The sequence below is a fragment of the Melospiza melodia genome, chromosome 10, assembly GCF_035770615.1.
Source record: "Melospiza melodia melodia isolate bMelMel2 chromosome 10, bMelMel2.pri, whole genome shotgun sequence".
NCBI lineage: Eukaryota > Metazoa > Chordata > Aves > Passeriformes > Passerellidae > Melospiza > Melospiza melodia.
Window position 1 is genome coordinate 31203973 of NC_086203.1, and position 20380 is coordinate 31224352.

The 20380-nt window shown below is 40.2% G+C and overlaps 2 protein-coding genes across 8 annotated transcripts in view; one reads left to right on the forward strand and one right to left on the reverse strand.

Annotated features, from left to right (window-relative positions):
* The window catches only part of NR2C2 (nuclear receptor subfamily 2 group C member 2), a 37572-nt gene extending 20575 nt beyond the window's left edge, over positions 1-16997 (reverse strand). For 3 of the 7 annotated variants that reach the window (XM_063165107.1, XM_063165112.1, XM_063165111.1), the window contains exons 1-7: positions 16818-16898; positions 13662-13745; positions 5846-5956; positions 4823-5023; positions 3534-3636; positions 2314-2493; positions 436-583 (exon numbers count right to left, since the gene is read on the reverse strand). In XM_063165107.1, the coding sequence (XP_063021177.1) occupies positions 436-583; positions 2314-2493; positions 3534-3636; positions 4823-5023; positions 5846-5956; positions 13662-13721 (803 nt within the window). In that variant the 5' untranslated portion in view covers positions 13722-13745; positions 16818-16898. Of the gene's footprint in view, positions 1-435; positions 584-2313; positions 2494-3533; positions 3637-4822; positions 5024-5845; positions 5957-12328; positions 12429-13661; positions 13746-16483; positions 16582-16817 lie in introns of those variants that run through there. The other 4 variants (XM_063165109.1, XM_063165108.1, XM_063165114.1 and 1 more) reach the window with 4 other exon arrangements.
* On the forward strand, positions 16122-18015 carry LOC134422714 (LIM domain-binding protein 3-like). The gene is made up of 2 exons (XM_063165115.1): positions 16122-16280; positions 16397-18015. The coding sequence occupies exons 1-2, from the start codon at positions 16149-16151 to the stop codon at positions 16577-16579; spliced, it is 315 nt and encodes a 104-aa protein (XP_063021185.1). The 5' UTR covers positions 16122-16148; the 3' UTR covers positions 16580-18015.
* The last annotated feature ends 2365 nt before the right edge of the window (positions 18016-20380 follow it).

Sequence of the window (20380 nt, forward strand, 5' to 3'; positions counted from 1 at the left end):
GCTGTTTTGCTGTTGTTGAAACCAGTATTTGGGATGCAAATCAGCAGTCACTGAGTCTCCCTAACTAGTGTCTTTAGGAGAACGAAGCCTGAGTCTGCCATTTGCAGATCTGATTTCAGAGAAATGCTAACTCAAATGTATCACAGCATTAGCCTACATGCTTTCTGCTTGAATATCATTCAGTTGCTCTGCATTGCTCTGACCTGGCTGGACAAGAGCCAGCTCTGAACTGAAAACAACATACCTGTATGCAGACACAAAAACTTTCATGAGAAGCAGAACCTACATTGGCCTTGGTAATGGAAACAGATGATGTGTGCATTAAAGTTCTTTTCTGTTCCCTCTAAGAGCAGAGGGGAGAAAGAATATAGGTGTGACTGCAAAGTAATGTGCACAAATGACGTGAAAGAAGATACGTGGAACTGAGGTACTCACCGTGTCCCATCTTTATCTGCCACAAATGTTGGAGTTGCTATTAGAGGGCTTCGAAGATCTTTTCTTATATAGATTTTTTCAGTAGAAGCTGCACAGTTGGTTGGTTTTTCACGTTGCACATCAAAAGGCTTTCTTTCACTTTGAACCGCTACATAGAGATAGAAACATACAGATTTGAAAGGAAATATTTCAAACGAAAAATACAAAAAGTCAGTAAAATTCCTGCAGTTATGATAGTGTACCAGCTCAGTTAAAAACTGGAAATTTAATACCAAGAGGGAAGAAACGCAGGCTCCAGTTTTACTATATCTGTGAGTATGTGTATTTTTACATATACTTTTAACTGAGAAAGTCAGAGATTAATCTTTTGCTTCAAGTTTTGCTGATCTGGAATGAAATATCGCTCTTTTTTGGCATTTGATAAGATGGAAGATTCTACAGATTGTGTTTTCAATTTGTAATTTTTTTTTACAGGCACAAGCTATATCTAAATGTTAGGCAGATTTCTATTCTGGATGACACAAAACAATGCAAACCCTGAAAAAGTCAAGAGACGCAAGTTACCTGAGAGATGCAGGTAAATTCCTTGAGAGGATACTTTCTGCATAAAATACACTTCACTCACAGCCATTATTTCCTCCCAGTTAGGGAAGAGTGTTCCAAAACTAACCCTTTCATAATCTACATTTATACTTGAGAATTGAAACAAACTAAGTGCAGTCACTGAAGTGCCAAACAAGTGTAGGAAGTTTTTTTAATGAAAAAAAAGCAAGAAGCAATTTGTAACTTTTAAAGAAAGTGAAAAGTACATCTTTATAATATTAAAATATTATTATTAAACATATTACAGAAAGTTATCCTCACAACCAGCAAGAGTTACTTAGTTCCTGGTTTTATTTTTACTATTGCTGTTACTATTAGCAAAATTTAGGGGCTTCCGAATTGGCATATCAAATTTACTGACTTGGTGAATACATATAAATTAATCAGAGGCCTGACTCAAAGCCAGTGAAGTCAATAAACATATACCCAAATCATATTGGAATAAGGAAGGTTTGCTATCTGGAACTGCAGCAGGTTTTTCTTGCACAAACATCTTATCTTATATTCAGCACATTGTGCGTAAAGCAGCAGAATCGTCACAACAGGTCTGGAGTTTCCGAGTGCAAATACAACAATTATGTTCCTATTTACAGTTTAAAGTTTTGCTTCCCTTGAACTCAGTGGCTGGAACTAACCCTGCTTATATCGTATCACAAAACAACTTTGTAATTGTTTCACGTAGTGCTAAATTGAAGAACACGTGATATAAACTGAAAACAAAAATATATTGAAACAAGTGTTTGGCTGCTAGCACTGGAAATTTATGAAATACTACATACAAACATGAAAGCATATTTTAAAACATATGACATTTTGTACAATGCCTCATAAAACACTGCTCACAAATTATCAAATTAACATAAAAATTTAAAAAGAGGGGAAAAAAAAGACTATTTTCTATCACTGGCTGAAAAAGCCACAAAAATAAACTGGAAGGAAAGCAGATTCTCAAAACAGAATATTAGATTCAGATTCATGTCAATCCATGTGAAAATATTTTCTGTTATAAACATACGCTGTGTTTGGCACATGCATTGTAAGTGCAGCTGTAACTGAGCTCCTCAAAGGCAACAGTACTTGGAGACTTGGTTCAGAACAAACCACTACTGCACCTCAGACATAAAATGGTGATGAAAGAAAGGTGCACTAGATGCTGCCAAAGCGTTGTTTCCTTCCAGCAACATATACCAAAGCAGAAAGAACACACTAACAAATTGTAGTCCACATAATTGTTATTTGGTAGGAACAATATCACACTGAGTACTTAACACTCACATTCCATTTTCATGCCCATCTCTAGACATTTCTTAAGCCTACAAAACTGGCATCGATTCCGATGGTGTTTATTGATGATACAGTCCTGGTTGCTACGACAACTGTAGGTCAAATTCTTCCTTACACTCCTTTTAAAGAAACCTTTGCATCCCTCACAACTGACAGCACCATAGTGACGACCTAGGAAACATATATATTATCAGTTGAAAATTACTTATAATTTAGCATAGAAATATTAATTTTAACTAAGTAAAACACTGTAAGTCATCCTTTAAATTTGTTTTGGATTTATGCCAGCATTTTAGACCATGAAAGCATTACTACAGTCTCACAAGATATTTCTGGTCTACCTAATGTCAGGTTTTTGGTGAGAGAGTGGAGAGAAGAGAGGAAGGCTCAGGCTATTTCTGAAGGTGTGGTTGATGAAGGTGTAGCTCCCACTCTGTTTAAGTACAGATACAATTCTATCTGCTGTTACAGACTATAGCATACGTTTAGAGACTATATCAGCTAAGAGCTCAAGTAATTTCAGAAAACAAGTAATTTTACACCAAAATTTAAAATGCAATCTTAATTTAAATTTCCTGTCCATATTAATTCTGGTATTGTTTTAATTTCATAAAAACTTAAAAGAAGAAAAAGAAAGTGAGAAAAAGAGACAGAAGGGTGTCTTCTATCTAGGATGAAAGCACAGAACACCCCCTTGACAAATAAAAAAATTTTATCTTAAGATTCCTTGTTACAGCATGTTACTGAAGCACTGAGGTTTCACATAATCTCTGCTTGCCTTGTTTTGTGATAGTAGAAGAAAAAAATCTACCAGGAAGTGTTAAATTTGTTAGAGAGCACTAAGAAGCATTTTCTTGGAGCAGTTACACATTTTTAGGTGACATGTTTATTTCATGGTAGCACATCACTGTGGTGAACTTGACTACATGCTTCAAGCAGTCTTTTTCAATTACCAGGAGCAATTTAATCATTATTTTATCTTTAAGCCAATTTATCGTATGCTTCAGTTCATGGAGAAAACCTAATATTCTTCCAGGCAGAGTTTAGCTATTTTTTGTGTATAGATACAGAGTATATTTTTCCATTTAAAAACTCAGTTACTTTTGCCATGAGCATAACTTAAATCAGTTTAAGCACATGAAAAATCATCTCTTCATCCCAGTCATCCTTTCAAGAAAGTTTCTTCAATATCACTTTGAAGGCTTCCTTACCTGATGCTTTATCACCACAGACTACACAATATTCTACTACCTGGGGCCGCTGAACATCAGTTTTTCCTAGCAGACGTTCCACTGAAGCAGAGTCAGTCACTATCTAAAGCAAAATTCCAGAACAAAAAGATGTAATTAGCCAGATATAAAGGGAAGGAGTCTTGCCTATAGAACAAGATTGATGTATCAGCTAAGAAGAGGGGACTGAATTTATGAATAAGTACGGCATTTGGAATGAAATTAAGTAGTATAAAATGCAATTTAATGAGAGTTCTTACTGACAACAGAGAGACTTTTGAATCAGTCATATCAAAACAAATTACAAATAAAACTGCTAGCTTTGTTTATTACAAATGTTTCTTCACTTGTGCAATCAACAGTATTTTTCTCTTGTTGCAAATACTCTCAAGTGGCTGCTATACTTTAGCCAAAGACAGTTGGCTTTCAGATGCTGTTCCCATCTATCTCTTCTCTAGCTATTAGGGATGTGTGGTTCAGAGAGGATAGCCTGGAGCTCAGATCTATAACAGAAACAGTTTAGCTTCCAAAGGCCTTGGATTCCAAAACTTCTGTTCTGAACATTCAATTTAACCAAGAAAAATTTAAAAACCCAACCCCTCTGTAATGTCAGATATCCTGTTTATCATGGAAAATGAATTTTAGAAGACTTTTAATAACATTTTAAAAATATTTATGTAAAAGTTACTCTTCTTCCTGTAAAATATTCTCTATTGTAAGAGTAACAAGAGAGACCAGGCACATTCTCATTTGTTTTATTCTTTTTTTTAAGACTGCTAGGAAGAAATCTGAAATTTCATGAGAGATAGATTATTGTTACATCATTGGCTTGCCAAAGCTTCTGTTCATGTAGATTATGCTCAAGACCGACAAAAAAACATAAGAGCTTTATTGTAATGTCTTGATACTGAATGTAAAGTACGAACTCATGTAAATTTGCTCAGGTGAGTTGTATCTCTGTATATGAGTGAATCTTAGACTAAGAAATCCTGGCACTTCTCACAAGCACTATCTTAAGGATTCCCATATGTCTTTGGAACCTGAATGAGAACACATGATGAGGGATGATAAGTGCAATGGAATACATGAGGTAGGTGAAGACTGAAGGATTTGTGACTGAACAATGAAGCCTAAAATCAGTATGTCTGATCCATGTCATGAGAAAACTACTGCAATTTAGACTTAATTTAGAAACAAAAGAAACAAACAAAAAAACAACAACCTCCCCCCCACAAAAATATTACATGGTTCATCTAAATTACTGTATTTACCTGAATTCTGCCGGGCACAATGTTGTCTGTGGTGGTAAAGATAAGCTGCTTGGCATTAGATGTCTCAGGTGCTGCCAGGATCACCTTTCCTGCACCAGTTCCATCTGGACTAGCTAAAATGAACTGTTGCTTTGGAGACACAGCTGAATCCACTGCTGTCACTATTTGAATTTTCTGACCTGTTTGCTGATCTGTCACAATCTGTAAAACATTGAAGAAATTAATGACCACAGTAAATTTTGTTTTAAAACCTTTCATTACATCTCAGAATTATATCAGTGGAAAATTACAAAGAAGCTCTCTCAAAGTTTTCTTTATAAATATCACTAGGGAGATGTTCCCCAGTTAACATTTACCAATATATTTTACGTCAGATGTTACTCCCTAAAGTTATCATCAAAAGATGGAATCAGGCAGCTTTATTGTTTCACATGCCAATTTTCAAGATTCTGTTATGATGGAAGGTTTCTATTTCTGATACACTTGTCTGGTAGCATGATCTCTGTTTTGCCTGGTAGAGTAACCATATCAATATGCACTAGAATTTCATTAAAATTTACTAAGTCCTATGTAATTTGTCATTGAATACATTCTGATACATTAATGACATCTTTTTATTATCTCCCAGTAACAAAGTTCCACCGTGCAGCATTCCCAAAGGCCAACTTCATGCTAAATAGATCAATCTCCTACTGGCTGTGGAAGAGGAATCCACTTGGAGACAATCTCAGATATCTGTTGACAATATCTCACCCTTTGGTGTGGCCAGGGCTCTGGAAATTTGCTTGTGCAGGCAAGGTTTAACCTGTGTTAATACTCCTCACTGGCTAACTATTATATACAGCCATCTAGGCAGCACCAATACTGAGGGAAAAAGAATTTTAATTTTCACTAAAAATTACCTAATCTCACAAGACTTAAAGGAAGTATTCCATAGTCTTTAGCATGCTTTTGTATAAAGCTAAGTAGGAGGAGAAGAAAAAAAGAAAATTTATGATAGTTGGTTAATTATTGGATTTTTACCTGAATGCGTTGTGGTGAAGCTACAGAGGCGTCTGTGGAAATTATCTGGATACGCTGAGAAGGGCTGGTCATCACTGGAGATTCAGATAACGAAGTCTGAAGAGTCGGCACCTGTAAATAACATACAGAAATTTAATTCAGTGTTAAGGTATTGAACACTTTTTAAAATACCTATATTTATAAAAGATCAGATAGCCCTATAGTTTAGAATCTAAATTTACTGGAAAGGTTACAGTCATTTAACCAACTTGGATTGGCTTTCAATGAATTATCAGAATATTTTTCTTTTTCTGGAAATGGAGTGAACCTGACAAAACCAAACCACCACATGCTGCTCAAATGAATCACTAGGTAAGTACTGTATGATTCTTTAGCTTGCTGAAATGCAGAAATACTTTTTTTAACTTTCGAATATACACTTGTCTCATTTTTTTTCTTCTGTAAGTAAAATGTTACGTAGTTCCCCTTTTAATAATTTCAAAGTACTTTTGAATGACAGAGATTAACTTTCACACTGCTTCTGAATACTATTGTTTTTTATCCTATTCCATACCTTTATAGACACCAAACTATAATGCAAATTTAGTTCTGAATACTTAGTGCGAATAACATCCCTTGCAAAGCCATTTTCAGAGCAAAAATTTTAAATGTTGAATTAAACATAGATGACAACATTTAGATTGGATATTGGGAAGAACTTCTTCCCTGGGAGGGTGGTGAGGCCCTGGTACAGGGTGCCTAGAGTGGCTGCCCCTGGATCCCTGGAAGTGTCCAAGGCTATACTGGACAGGGCTTGGAGAAATCTGGGATAGTGGAAGGCGACTCATCCAACCCAAACCATTCTATCAACCTGGTATCTGCATTAACATGTCCAATACTAGGATGGTCACAAGTTGTTTTTATCAAATCCTCTTCTAAACAATCTTGGAGTTATATCAAAAATTTTACAGCTGGACAACAGGACAGTTTCAGTTTTAGCTTGCTTTGAAAAATCTTTGTTTAATATACAGAAAAGTTAATTTATGACATAAAGAAAAACCAGTTTGGATAGCAAGGAACATGAACTACAGTCCCTTTGGGGAAGTAGAGGTATTAAAATACACAAGACTTAATGAAATCATACCATCTACTCCCCTATTGCCTATACCATAAGTAGTTCCACATACTATAAAAGTGTAATCTAAATTAAACATACAATCTTTAATACAGGTCACAAAAATTTCACACTAAATGAGGAAAACAGACAGGAAAGATGTAGAAATAAGAGGTGTCTTCTAATTATTTGATGATCCAAAGTTTTCAGCTGCAGAAAACAAGATGTGAGAAAAAAAGACTCTCAAAAATCCAGACTCTTAGAGGACACATTTAATTGATGATCTTGTCTTCCATGCCGAATTATTAACAAGGCTGTGTGCCCTTTAAAAGATCTAAATTAGAGCAAGAAGGTCTTTTAAAACTGTTTCACAATTGTTCAGCTGTAGAATTCTTAGCCTTTCATTGATCCATCTTCAGACCTTACACCACAATGTACTGCAGGCAGCCTAGAGAAAAAGAATAGTCTATTCTTCTGTATTGTTCAAGGAGAAAGATAGACAAGACAGATATAAGGCACCTGCATGGAAATTCTTTAAACATTTTGGAATTGAACAGCCACGTTGTTTTCTGGGTTTGCAATGTATGTTTAACCTGAACCCCATGTGGCACAACTTGAAGCGATTTCTTTTTGTCCCCCACCTGACTCCACCCTCCTGTCAGGGAGTTGTCGAGATTGAAAAGGTCCCCCCTGAGCCTTCTTTTCTCCAGGCCTAACAAACCCAGCTACCTCAGCCACCCCTCAGTGACTGACTCTCCAGACTCTTTTCCAGCTCCTTTCCTCTTTTCTGGACACACTTCAGCCCCTCAATGTCTTTCTTGCACAGCAGGGCCCAGAACTGACCCCAGGATTTGAGATGTGGCATCACCAGTGGCCAGTACTGAGCAACAGCCACTACCCTGGTCCTGCAGGCCATGCTGCTCTTGATCCTAGGCAGGATGCCATTGGTCTTCTTGTGTGACCTGGGCACACTCACCTCACATTCAGCCACTGTCAACCAGCACCTGCAGGTACTTTCCTGTTGAGTGGCTTTCCAGCCACACTGCCCAAAGCCTGGAGTGCTGTGTGGGGTTGTGGTGACCCAACAGCAGGACCTATGGCCTTGTTGAACCTCACACTGTTGGCCTTGGCCTCAGTCCCCTCATCCAGGTCATCCATAAAAATATTATAGGGAACTGGGCCCAAAACAGCCCTAAGGAACCCCACTAGTGACTGAAGAATGGATGTGGCACCACTCCCCACCACTCTCAGGCCCCAGTCACCCAGCCAGTTCTTAACCCCATGAAGATGCACCTAAGTCCTGGGCCACAGCCTCCCTTGGACAGTGTTGTGAGACAGTATCAGAGGCTTTGCTGAAGTACAGGTAGGCACAATCACACCCTTTACTTCATCCATGAGGTGGGTCACCTCATCATAAAACAAGATCAGGTTGGTCAGGGAGGACCTGCCTTTCCTAAACCCACGCTAGCTGGGCCTGATCCCCAGGTCTTGTGAGTCCCATGTGATCTCACTTGGAAAAATAATTTAAAATTAGCAAAATTGAAAGGAAAATCCGTCAGATTTCCCATAGAGCATCTTTAGCTCTAAAAATTCATTCCACAACAAAACATTTTCATGAGGCGGCAGTGAAAGCTGACAAATTGATGAAAACAAAAAATATTTTAAAGATTTTCAAAAGTTAAATTTGTTAAAGTTATGGTACATGAAATTTTGAGAAAGTGAGCATCTACTTGACAAGTTGTACAACAATAAACAACAAAATCCAGTGGACTTCCACTAGAAAAGTTTCTGCAGCAAATGAATAATTTAGTTGTCTAAGTAGCATTAGTATTTTCTTCTAATTTCAAGGATTCCACAGCACAGAAATATGCTCACTATTGAAATTAAACACTTTACTTGACAGAAAACACAATCATCTATTGTACATCTCTCTAAAAATAGTATCCATACATAATTACCTATGGGAGTGTATTTACAGCAGGGGTACACCGTAAATGTTAGGTCAACTAACTGTGATCTAGTGTAGAAGAAAGTATTATTTCTATCTAGAATATAACTGCTATCGCTCTCAAACCAGTAAGTACCACTAGCAATAATTTCATATGCTGAAGTTTATAGAAATTAATAATGATTTGCCTTAAGTGACACAGAAAATCTGTACAAAGCTCAAGAAATACAAAGACACACTTAAACACATATGCATCTACCTTTTTCATCATTAAACTAAAAACAAGTATTTGGCAATTAGGTGCATTTTGAAGGCTGGCAAAATCAAATTTGGTTTCTTCTGTTTAAATTACTAATATCTTTTCTCTTTTTAAACATAAATATATATAATTTTATATTTACCTTATTTTTTCTACTTTTTTTCAGTTTCTAAATTTTAGTTGAAATCATATTAAACTTCCAGTAGATGGGTGTATATATATAAAATATATGTATATATATAAAATTAGTAGTTTGAAGTTAAGTTTCTCCAAGCATTTTATTATTTTATGTCATTAGAAATAAATAAGGTTTCTTCATAGGCATATAGTCGTGTTTATATAGTAATTGACTGATTTACCCATCATGTACATATGCATCTATGTGTGTTTGTACGAGCATATGTACATATATAATAAATATTTGTCCTGACTAACCAAATTTTCTGTACTTTCTATAGCTTATTTCCCCCTTTCGACAATGATTATAAAAACAGCATTTGAGAAATAAATTGAAGGAATAATCCATTGGCCACATAGATAGAAATTTTTAAAGCCTCTAATCTTTTCTAACTTAAGCAGAAAAACATTTTCTACACGCATTCCAGTAAAAGCCAAAGTAATTGTATTGCTTGAATACATTATCTGTAAACCAATTTCAGGCTGAATAATTTCTATTCTCTTTCCTATATTAATTAAAGCATAATTTAGCAATCACAGACCAAATATTTTTAACTGCACCCATAAAATAACTAAAGAATTTAAATGAAAAATATGGTACCAAGTTTTACACCTGCAAATCAAATCAAATCAGAAAGACTTATTTTTCCATAGATATTTTTCCTAATGAGTAGCTTTAGCTATTAAATTAATAATAGGCTTTTACCAAAAATGTATATCCAAATATATTTCTTTGACAGTTGTAAGATACATCTAAAAACCGTTTCAATTATTCTCCTTGGAATTAGCTCTCCTGACCACTCCCAAGTGGCCCTTTGTAGGATGGCAGATAAAAGTCAAATTCACCACTAGAACTCGAGTTTAACTGCCCTAATAGGATGCCAGTGCAAGATCTTGTATAGCACATAAAAAGGCAACAATCATGGAAGAAACTGCAATTGCCACATCTGCATGCTAAAGAAAATCTTAGACCAGCTCTTATGGAACACCCCATACTTCTATTACACCAGCAGCTATGCCACATCTGGCAACAGTCTTCAGTTCAAATGCTGCCCAACTGCCTAAACCAGATACAATCTCCTTATTCCCATTTGCACTTTCTGTGAATACCTCTCAGGCTCATGGTACCCTTAACAGGAACTTGAGAAAAGATGTATTGAAACTTGAGAAAAGCTGTATTTGAACCAAAAATTGTTTAAGAGGACTTTGCATCAAAACTCCACTTTGAAAAATCATCAGAAATGAGGAAGTGGCCAATGACAGCAATAAAATATTAAATATAAAGGGTCTTATGTCATACTTCTTAATTCTTAAAACAAAGTAAAAACTTGTTCCATCAGAACAACGGTGTTTCCACTCTCCTTTTCAAGCATATCTTCATGTGGACGAAAATCTGAACTGCAGAACTACTTATGATGTAACATGTCAGAGATATCTGAAGAGGGTCAAGAAAATATTTTATGTGACAAAGATATACAGTATTTTTTTGAGTTTCATGGGAAAACATGCTTTCCAAAAGGCTTCAGACTTTGATAGTTTCCTTTCAGGACACTGACGGAACTGAAAACAACTGAAAATTCTCCAGCAATGTAACTGTCATAAACAAGATCCAGGAAGCACAGGGCTCAACAGTCACCTCATGTAACTCTCTCCCTGGAGCCTCTGACAAGGAAAAGGATGCACTGGGAATAGTTTGTGGCAGCCAGAGAGCTGGCCAGGTTATAGCAACTACTAAAAATTATTCCTGGTTACACCAGAGCTGCTGTTGGAAAGATGAAATAGCCCTTATTTCCACCACCACACATTCCCTCCCCTTCCTCCACACCCCACCCAAAACAGCTCTGTTACATTTTTTTTTTAATTTTGCATTAAAATAATAGGTACTACACAGGAAATGCACCTCCACTTTAAAAACAAACACGTTTTCCTTAAACAGTATTCAAGTCAGATCTAAGTCGGTGCTGGGACTGCACCTAGGCCACTTGCATATTGTACAGTGACAGTACTAAATAAATACTTTAGAAAAGCAGCATTACTTATTTTTGCATTAAGGCTTAAGTATTTTTCCTGCTTTTCAAAAGCTCCACAGGATGAGGAGAAACTGCTGAAATTCCCTCCAAATCCCCTAGCTGCTCTCTGTTCTTCAGTTTCATGAACTGTAAGTAATGGCAACTTCAAACACTAAAAATGGAACTCTCATCCAGTCTGTTCAGAAATGCACAATTGGAAAAAAAATTAAACAAGCGACACTATATAAAGCACAAGGAAGCAAAAGCAGTGAAATCATTTGAAACCATTACAAGAACAATTTTTAAAAGTCCTAAAAATAGAATAAGTACAAAAATACATGCAACACTGGAGCACACTCAGCAACTTCTGTGAAACATTCCATTTTATGAAAAAACTGATAACTATTGCTCAAGAAAGAGAAACAATGTAGTCTACTTGCATGACAGTCTGGTTTGGTGCTTGGCATCACAGCTTTCAATAAACCCATGCCACTGCATATGTGGCAGTTATGTTGAAAAAGTGATGGGGATATAGGTAAAGCTACTAATATTTGCATTAGGTTATTCCAGTTGCAACTTGTCTCTCACAGTTCATAACCTAAAATTCAGTGCATTGTCAATAACCCTCTTCTTCCATTTAATTTTCATTGACAAAAAATATCATATTCCAAAAGTCTCTAATTTTTTAAAGCCAGTGCCAAGTTTGATTTTCTCTAAAATATGGTGAGTACAAATATAGAATTTTAGCATATTTAAAGAAAACTAGTTATGTATTTACCTGTATTAAAAACTGAGAAAACAAATAGCAGGCAGTCGGCCATTCATAAAGAAATTATTCAATATTAACATGGTCATAGTATTAATGAATTCCTAATGAGATAATGCTGCTTACAACTGGTTTTCCATGAACAGTTTTCATGGTGTTACGCAGTGGACAGGCATATCATTTAAGCAGCAGCTGAATACTATAAAGAGATGGAACCCTCTATTTACCCACCGGCCACGAAGAAATCACAGAGCTTCATACACTCTTGAGATGGAGCGATCTCTCCAGTGGCAAGATACAACCATCACACTATGTTACCACGGTGCATTTCCTGCACGAGGAATTACAGATGTCACATATTTTATGTGCTTTAGATGTTATACCAATATAGTATAAAGTTTTCCATTACAGGCTTCTCTTTCAAATATATTTGGAAGTGTTTTTAAAAAAATGCAGCTTGCCAAATTCATACCTGGTACAGAAAACTAGAGTGAAAAATCTCTTGTTGGTTTTCACTGTGAAACTTAAGAAGTTTTTTGAAACTATTCCAAGATGTTAATTTCAAGACACTCACTAGGCCATTTTGTTAAAAAGAATGAAATTTCTTTTTTAAAAATGTACTTCTAAGTACAGAATCTCAAATCAACTTCTAAAACCAGAATTAAACTTATATTTTCTTCTTTTATAGGACTTCTTGAAATAAAAATATTTTTAATATACATGTGTAATCTTAGATCATTAGGTGAAAGAAAACTCCACACTAATGTCTGAAAAGTGGCCTTATCTCTCAGCCCATTTGCCCTTTATTATTTATTAAATCCCTTAATTACGTAACGATATGAAAAATCACAGTAAAGTTCAAGGATGCTAAACCAAATAATTTAATCAGACAAAAGATCTTGCTTATTTTTTGACTGAAGTTTGCATAGTGCGGGAGATAAATTATTTTCTATGGCCATGAACACTTGCAGTTTGTGTTTATGAGCTGATTTAAACTTTTTAGCTCTTGAGCATCCAAGCTTCAGTGAATATGTATCTAGACATCACTTAATCACTTAATATCACTTTAAGAAGGTTTTGTGCTTTTTTTCTTTAAAGTGTGGGCACAAAATATAAAAACTGATTTAAGTTAACCACTTTGCTGTAAATTCAGAATGGCGCATAAGTAAAACAGGTAACTTCAAACACTGTGGTGGATCTAGATTACAATTCCAATTAGGTGCAGAAGCTTTCCATGTCCCAAAAGGTCAATCTAATGATCAAATGACAAGAAATTTTGTTATATTAATTTTTTAAACAATTCACAGTACAGACAAGTTTCTCTATAGCTCATGTTGAAGTTTCTACTTACAGTCTTAATATGGGGGCCACCAGAACAAAGTAGGGTGAACAAAACATGTTCCAGTTGGACTGTTTTCATGCTTGTCCCCAAATGTAAAGCAGCACTTTTCTTTAAAGATCTTCTGTTCTGTTTATGCTTAATTGTAAACAGCAGGGACTCCCTAATAAGTTTTTAATTTCAAAATCTCATATACCAACTGTTGTGATATCATCTGTCACTCACCTCAGCCACCTGCTGAGTCTCCACTACCTGCTGAGCCAGCACCTCCATATTGGTTGCCATGGTGAAACAAGACCATTAGAGAACCTGTTCGGAAAGATGCCAGCAACCTCCATCAGGCACAAAAGTTTGGGTTTTTTCTTAGTATTAAAGCTCGCTCTGCTATGACTTTTTGAAAATTTACAACTCTGCTTGAAATATCTAGCAAATAAGAGAAGGTGCCATTGATGTGTGTGCGCGCGCATACATACACATAAACATATATGGGACATGCATACTATTCAAACTGCTGAAGTACAGTTATTCTTTTACTTAATTAAGCCTCTAATATACTCTTTCCAGTCCATTATTTAAGCTGTAAAGAAGAGATGTTAATTTCATAAATGAGAAAGGACTAATTTCAAAGTCAAGTTCTAATGCAGCTTGCAGAATTCATAGATCTCAAAGGCACTTTCCTCAGCTCAGGCAGGAGAAACCTTGCCGTTAAACTGCTTCTACCCCACATGCTGAACCAGGGAGCAGCAAGCTAAGAATGCTGCTTGGCATTTAATTGAGTCATTCCATCAAACCACCATGTTCATCCATATTCTTAAGAGTAATCTTACGCAATAAGGGAAATAAACAGTTTCATCTAAAATGTATCTTCCATTATTTAGGCTATTTCTTTATTATAATGTGATACTGCAGAGTCATTTCATCCTATTCCAAGTAACTCCACTTTCAACTTTAGGGTTTAGAAAAAAAATACAAAGAAATCAAAGACAAAGAAACAATAAAAAACCACTTTCAATATATTTTTAATTATCATTATTATGGATGTATTTCTTCCAAGGTAAATTTAATTAAGATTTCCAATTAATACATTCAGTTTTTAATTGTGACTTGCTAATTATAGGGCTAGACTTCACATTCTGATTCAGGCGTAGGTAATAAAAAGGCATTTCTGGATGCTGGCTTATTTGATGTTTCATTGGAAACCTCTGTTTAAAATTGCAAAGCAGTCGTTTAATATAAAATTTAAAAATACAGCACACAATAGCAACACAGGTAGCAGAAAAACGTATGCATGTCTCTCTAGCATCCATTCAAATGTAACTGCTACAAAGCTGACATTGTTAAATATGTCAGAATTCATTAAATGGATTCACTTATATTGTGACAAATGTGAAAGTAATTTTGTATATGTCAAGTATAGATTATTTGTAACAATGGATAATCAAACTGGAGACATCCCCATGGAAATTGTATTTATGCTAGGTTCTCCTACAGCTCATCATTATTTTATTGAAGTGTTGACTTGATTAAGACTATAAACCATTTCCACCATACTCAGCTTATGGATGGTTTCTCAGTTGTTCAATGGTTCCTATTCAGTGTTTCCTCTTATTTTTTTTATGTTCAGCAAGAAGCACAAGAAGCATAATCATATGCTTATAATGTGCTATTTTCTCAGCGCTTTATGATGACAGAAGCCCTTCAGATAGAGATACTTTGTTCATAATAGTAGCTTTCTGAGACACAAAACACAAGTGTTTGCTATAGAATGAGTCTGACAGATTTGCTGTTGTTGGTGCTATCACCAAGGCTTTTTGTACTTCCGACCTTCACAAAAGAACCTTAAGCTGAGGCTATCTGATCGAATCCAGCTGAAGCACAGAGACCATACACAGCCATGCCAAGCTTTTTAATGGTGTCAACTTTCAGAAGGCAAAATCAGCTTCCTAGCAAAAGCCCCGAGCAACAGTTTGTAAGGCAACCACAACAAAACCTCCCAAATCAACACAAGAGGTGAAATTTAAAACCTAGAAGAGGCACCAGGAAATTATTTTCAGCATAACAGGGTGGCAGCCAGCTCAGTATATGCTGTCCAAAACACAGTGTAGAATCAGTAATCTTTCCCTAAGCTGCAGTGAAACCTCAGAAGCAAGCCATAAATTCAGCTTGAGAGGTTCTAAGGGTATGGCCCTACTGACAAAACATGGCAAACGGCCGAATTCAAACTTAGTGAAATTTTTCCTGTGTCTTAATGAAACGACGTTCTTTACGCTGTGAGCTCGACTCGGCTACACCGAGCGGCCTGCAGCAGGCTGCATCGGCGGGACGGGCGGGGAGCCCGGACAGGGCCCAGCCCTGTCGGCAGTCTCCGGCACATTGTCCCGGGGGCAGGACCCGACCCACCGACCGAGCGGAACACCGCGAGCGGCGCCGGCAGCGCGCCGGGCCTGCCGCATCGCCATTGGCTACGCCGCGCGCGCCGCCCATGCCCATTGGTTGCGCCGCTCCCCGTCCGCTGCTGAAGGGCCTTCGGTAGCTCCCCGCCGCGTGCCGCCGAGACACGCCCCCGGCCCGCCCCCCGGCCCGACCAATGACCTCACGACAGACGCAGCGCTCCCCCGCAGATCGCCCATTGGCCGAGCCACCCGCTTGTAATAGTGGCGGTACCGCCCCTCGAGGAGAGGGAAAGCCCCCCGGGGATTCACTGAGCACAAGATGGCGGCGCTGGCCGCCAGCCAGAGCCCAGGCGGGGCTGCTGCCGCCGCCATTAGGCCCCTTCCCCTCCCCTCCGGTACAGCCTTGTGTCCGCCTAGAGGAGGCCCCGGCATGGCAATGAGGAAGCGGCCGGTAAGATGGCGGCGGTTTCAGCCCCGTATGCAAAGTACCCGCCGCCCCCTCCCCTCCGCCCTCCCGGTGGCAAAGGTAAAAGGGTCGGGTTCAAGCCGCCGCCTCCGCCCGCTCAGACTCCATCTTCTGTCTCTCTGGGTGTCCCGCGCTCATCATCGCCGCGACCATCGCCCTACACCCCTTGGACAGCAGACTCTGCTCACCGCGATCAGACCAGCTCCGACCTCAGCCGGCCCACGCTGCAACCAGCGGCTCTGGCACGGGACTGCCCCGCCGATCGACCCAGCACGCCACAATGATTGTTTCCTCTCTCTCCAGGAGCTGTAGACCAGGCCAGACCACGGCCGGTGCTCGCTTACCAGACAAATACCGGAGCCGTGCAATCCCCCTCCCCTAAACCCATCGTCAACCCACCCCTCCCCTCGCGGGGGTGTCCAGAGTAGGGCCCTCTGCCGCCTCCCCGCGCCTCCTCCCTCGTCCTGGCCCCCCACGAGACAAACCCAGCAGGCCGCTTCAATTTTAAAAAATGTTTTTTACCTCAGGAATGGGCGCCAAAGGTGCAGTGGCGGTGACCCGACCGGGCCCGGGCAGGCCGGTGCCCAGCAGCGGCCCTCCCTCCCCCCGCGGGGGCTGCAAGGGGCTGTGGGGCCCGCGGAGGGGAGGGGGCCGGGACTGTGTTGGGGTCGGGCGTGTTTTGTTGTGTGTGCCGTGCCCTGTGACAGGTCAGAGTTCGTGACCCCACCGCCGCCGCCCGGTAGCGCGTCCCCGCTTCCTCTTCCAGCGCCAGCCCGGCCGCGGCCCCTCCATCCCCCGCGGGGCGGGGCCGGCGGCGGGGAGGGGCTACCGGGCTACCTGGGCCTCCCGAGCCTGCCGAGCCCTGCACCGCTCCGGCCGCGCCGCGGAAGTGCCGGCGGGAACCTGGCCTCCGGGGCAGCCGGGGGAAGGTACGTTCACCGCCTTTGTCCCTCTCGCTCGGGAGGCTCTTCAGCAGCCGGAAGCCCGAGGTCGCGGGTTGGCGGTTGCTGTCCAGTGCGCTGTATTGATGTTCCAGGTGTATCTTGGTTCTCGCTGAGGATGCAGTCAAAGGTGGCCTCACAATTGAGCAAGCTCTCACAAACGCCGCCGCCAGACTGTTGAGTTTTTATTTAATTTTGTAAAGTCAATGTCATTGATTAGGGCTCTTATGGCAAAGTTGGCTGTGAGTGAGGTATGTTGTGCCTTCAAACACAAATAGACATGACACAAGTTTGGGTGTAGCTGAGGTGGTTTAAGAGTTTACCACCTGTCAATGCTTGTCTTCTTACAGGCTATCGGATGTTCACCCCCTGTCATAACTAGCTATCCTTAACCTACTAATATCAAAATGTTCTTAATGCTTCTAGTAGGTTTCCCTTGACTCTAATAATTTTTACAGAAGCTAATTTAAGGAGCAGTTAGATGAATAAAATAACACCTGAAAGAAAACATACGGAAGAGAGAGCAGTTAAATGCAACAATCACAGAAACAAGAAAACAAGAGGTGCTGTTGACTATTCAGTATGTATGCTTTTTTTTTAATTTTTCTTTGGAAGGTTGTTTGTAGTTTTTTTTCTTAGAACTGACTCCTTGGGGTAAAGGTGTGATTAATGTACTAGACCTACAAATTACAGCATTACTTTCACAGACCAGAAATGAGTAAAGCATGTGATGTGCAGATATGTTTGCAATACACAAATAAAGGAAAATGTTTCAAAAATGTCTTGGGTGTTTATTGCTGTAATGTTAAATACATGAAGAAATGTCAAATTCTCAAAATATGGACGTGCATACCTTTAGAAGCAGATATTTCTTTTAACTTCTTAAAATATACATCAAAGTGTGACCAAATGAAAGGAAAAATGGAAAATGCTAAAGCCAAATATGAATGGCCGCTTTCCCCCCCTCAGTGTTTCCTAATGGGCAAGTTGAGGAAAGGTTTAGAAGGCAGGAGGATGTCTCCTCCATCTTCCTTGTTTCTGCCAGGAGAAAGCTTTGCAGCAGTTTTACTCTGAGCTCTGGTGGAGAGCAATCATGCTTGCTGTACAGCTCCACCACACAAACTAAGGTTGAGGAAAGCTGCATTAACATTGTGACAAATTTCACTGTGGTTTTTGCAACAATTTCAACGAAGTATAGAACAACAGTGTATGCCCTTGTTTAATAAGCAAGATTGTATTAGATAATGCTGAAATTTGCTAAATTTATATATACAGATATATAAAGGAGTGTTAGTAAAAACTGCTTTTTGGCCTTAGCTATGACTGGACAGAAATTAATAGAAGATGCCAGAGGTGGAAAACATCAAAGAACACTGAGATTACTCTACAAGTTAAGGTTAATAACAAGACTGGCAGCAAAGAAAATAATTATACCTGTCTACTGCACAGTGGTGAGCTTACTGTGGATTGCAGCCACAGGATAACCCAGTCACTCATTTTCCCCTCCTCTTTTATAGCAGGATGGGGAGAAAATGACATGAAAAAGCTCATAGGTTAAAATAAAGACAGAGTGATCACTTAACAATTATTGTCGTGGGCAAAGCAGACCTGGGGGAGATGTATCTAACTACTAGTTAAAATGGATGTGGATGGTGAGAAAGCCTAAAATTAACATACCACCTTCTCTAGCCACCGCTTTCTGCCAAGTGTAGTTTCACTCCCTCTCCCATCCAGCCCTCAGGATATGGGCGATTCCAGCCGGCATACATCAGCTCCTGCTTGCCCTTCTGCTCCTCATGGAAGGCTCCTGTCGTCATCCCGCAGTCCTGCCCGCGAGCGAGAGCTGCACCGAGGGCCGCCCTCGTGACGGGACAATGGGCTGCTCTTCCCAGGACTGCTCTCCTGACGGGACAATGGGCTGCTCCCCTCAGGGCCGCCCTCGTGACGGGACAACGGGCTGCCCTCCTCAGGGCTGCTCTTCCCAGGACTGCTCTCCTGACGGGACAACGGGCTGCTCCCCTCAGGGCTGCTCCCCTCAGGGCTGCTCCCCTCAGGGCTGCTCCCCTCAGGGCTGCTCCCCTCAGGGCTGCTCCCCTCAGGGCTGCTCCCCTCAGGGCTGCTCCCCTCAGGGCTGCTCCCCTCAGGGCTGCTCCCCTCAGGGCTGCTCCCCTCAGGGCCGCCCTCGTGACGGGACAATGGGCTGCTCCCCTCAGGGCTGCTCTCCCCAGGGCCGCCCTCGTGACGGGACAACGGGCTGCCCTCCTCAGGGCTGCTCCCCTCAGGGCCGGCCTCGTGACGGGACAACGGGCTGCTCCCCTCAGGGCTGCTCTCCCCAGGGCCACTCCCCTGACGGGACAACGGGCTACCCTCCCCAGGGCAGCCCTCCTGGCGGAGCACGGGCTAGCCCGAGGAGGCCTCTCCTCGGGCCGCAATTCCTGCCCGGAAAGAGTGAACTGCTCCCAGCCTTAGCTGAGAAAGGATTGTGATGGTGGTCGGTTTCAAACGCACCTGCTAATAACAAGGACGTTTTAGCTCCTCCCATTAAATAGGATAGTTGCCTCAGAAGAAAAAATGAGGCAGCTACAAAGCTGCCATGCAAAAACAGAAGGGAAGAGACCCTGCAGAAATTGTTTCCTGCCCAGGAGAATGGACTAAATTCCCTATGGAACAGAGGTAAGATGTGCGTACTTCCAGGGAGGGAAAGAGGCTCTAGGCATGGAAGGAGAGGACCTCTACAGTGAACGTGTGGGCCGCAAGAGGCCAAAGCTCTCTCTCTGGCCATGGTGGTGGCAGTAAAAGTACATAATGGACTAAGAGGGATTAAAACTTGATGTGTGCCATGTAGTATAAAATATAAATAGATTTTGAGGTTATTCATGTGTTTTGAATGTTTGGGATAGACAGTACTGTAGAGCTCGGTTGTTTGGGGTTTTTATTAAGTTCTCATTTCAGTTGTTTAAAATTTTCTGGGAGCTTTCAAGATAAATTGTCAGAGCAGAACCAATACTTAGTATAGAAGAATTCAACAATTACAAGTGACTGACAAAGTTTTAACAGAACTGTTTGGTCTTGTTAATACCACATTCAATTTAAGTCTCTCTTTTAAATGTTAGCAGATGATTTTTAAAGTGTGAGTCCTCATGC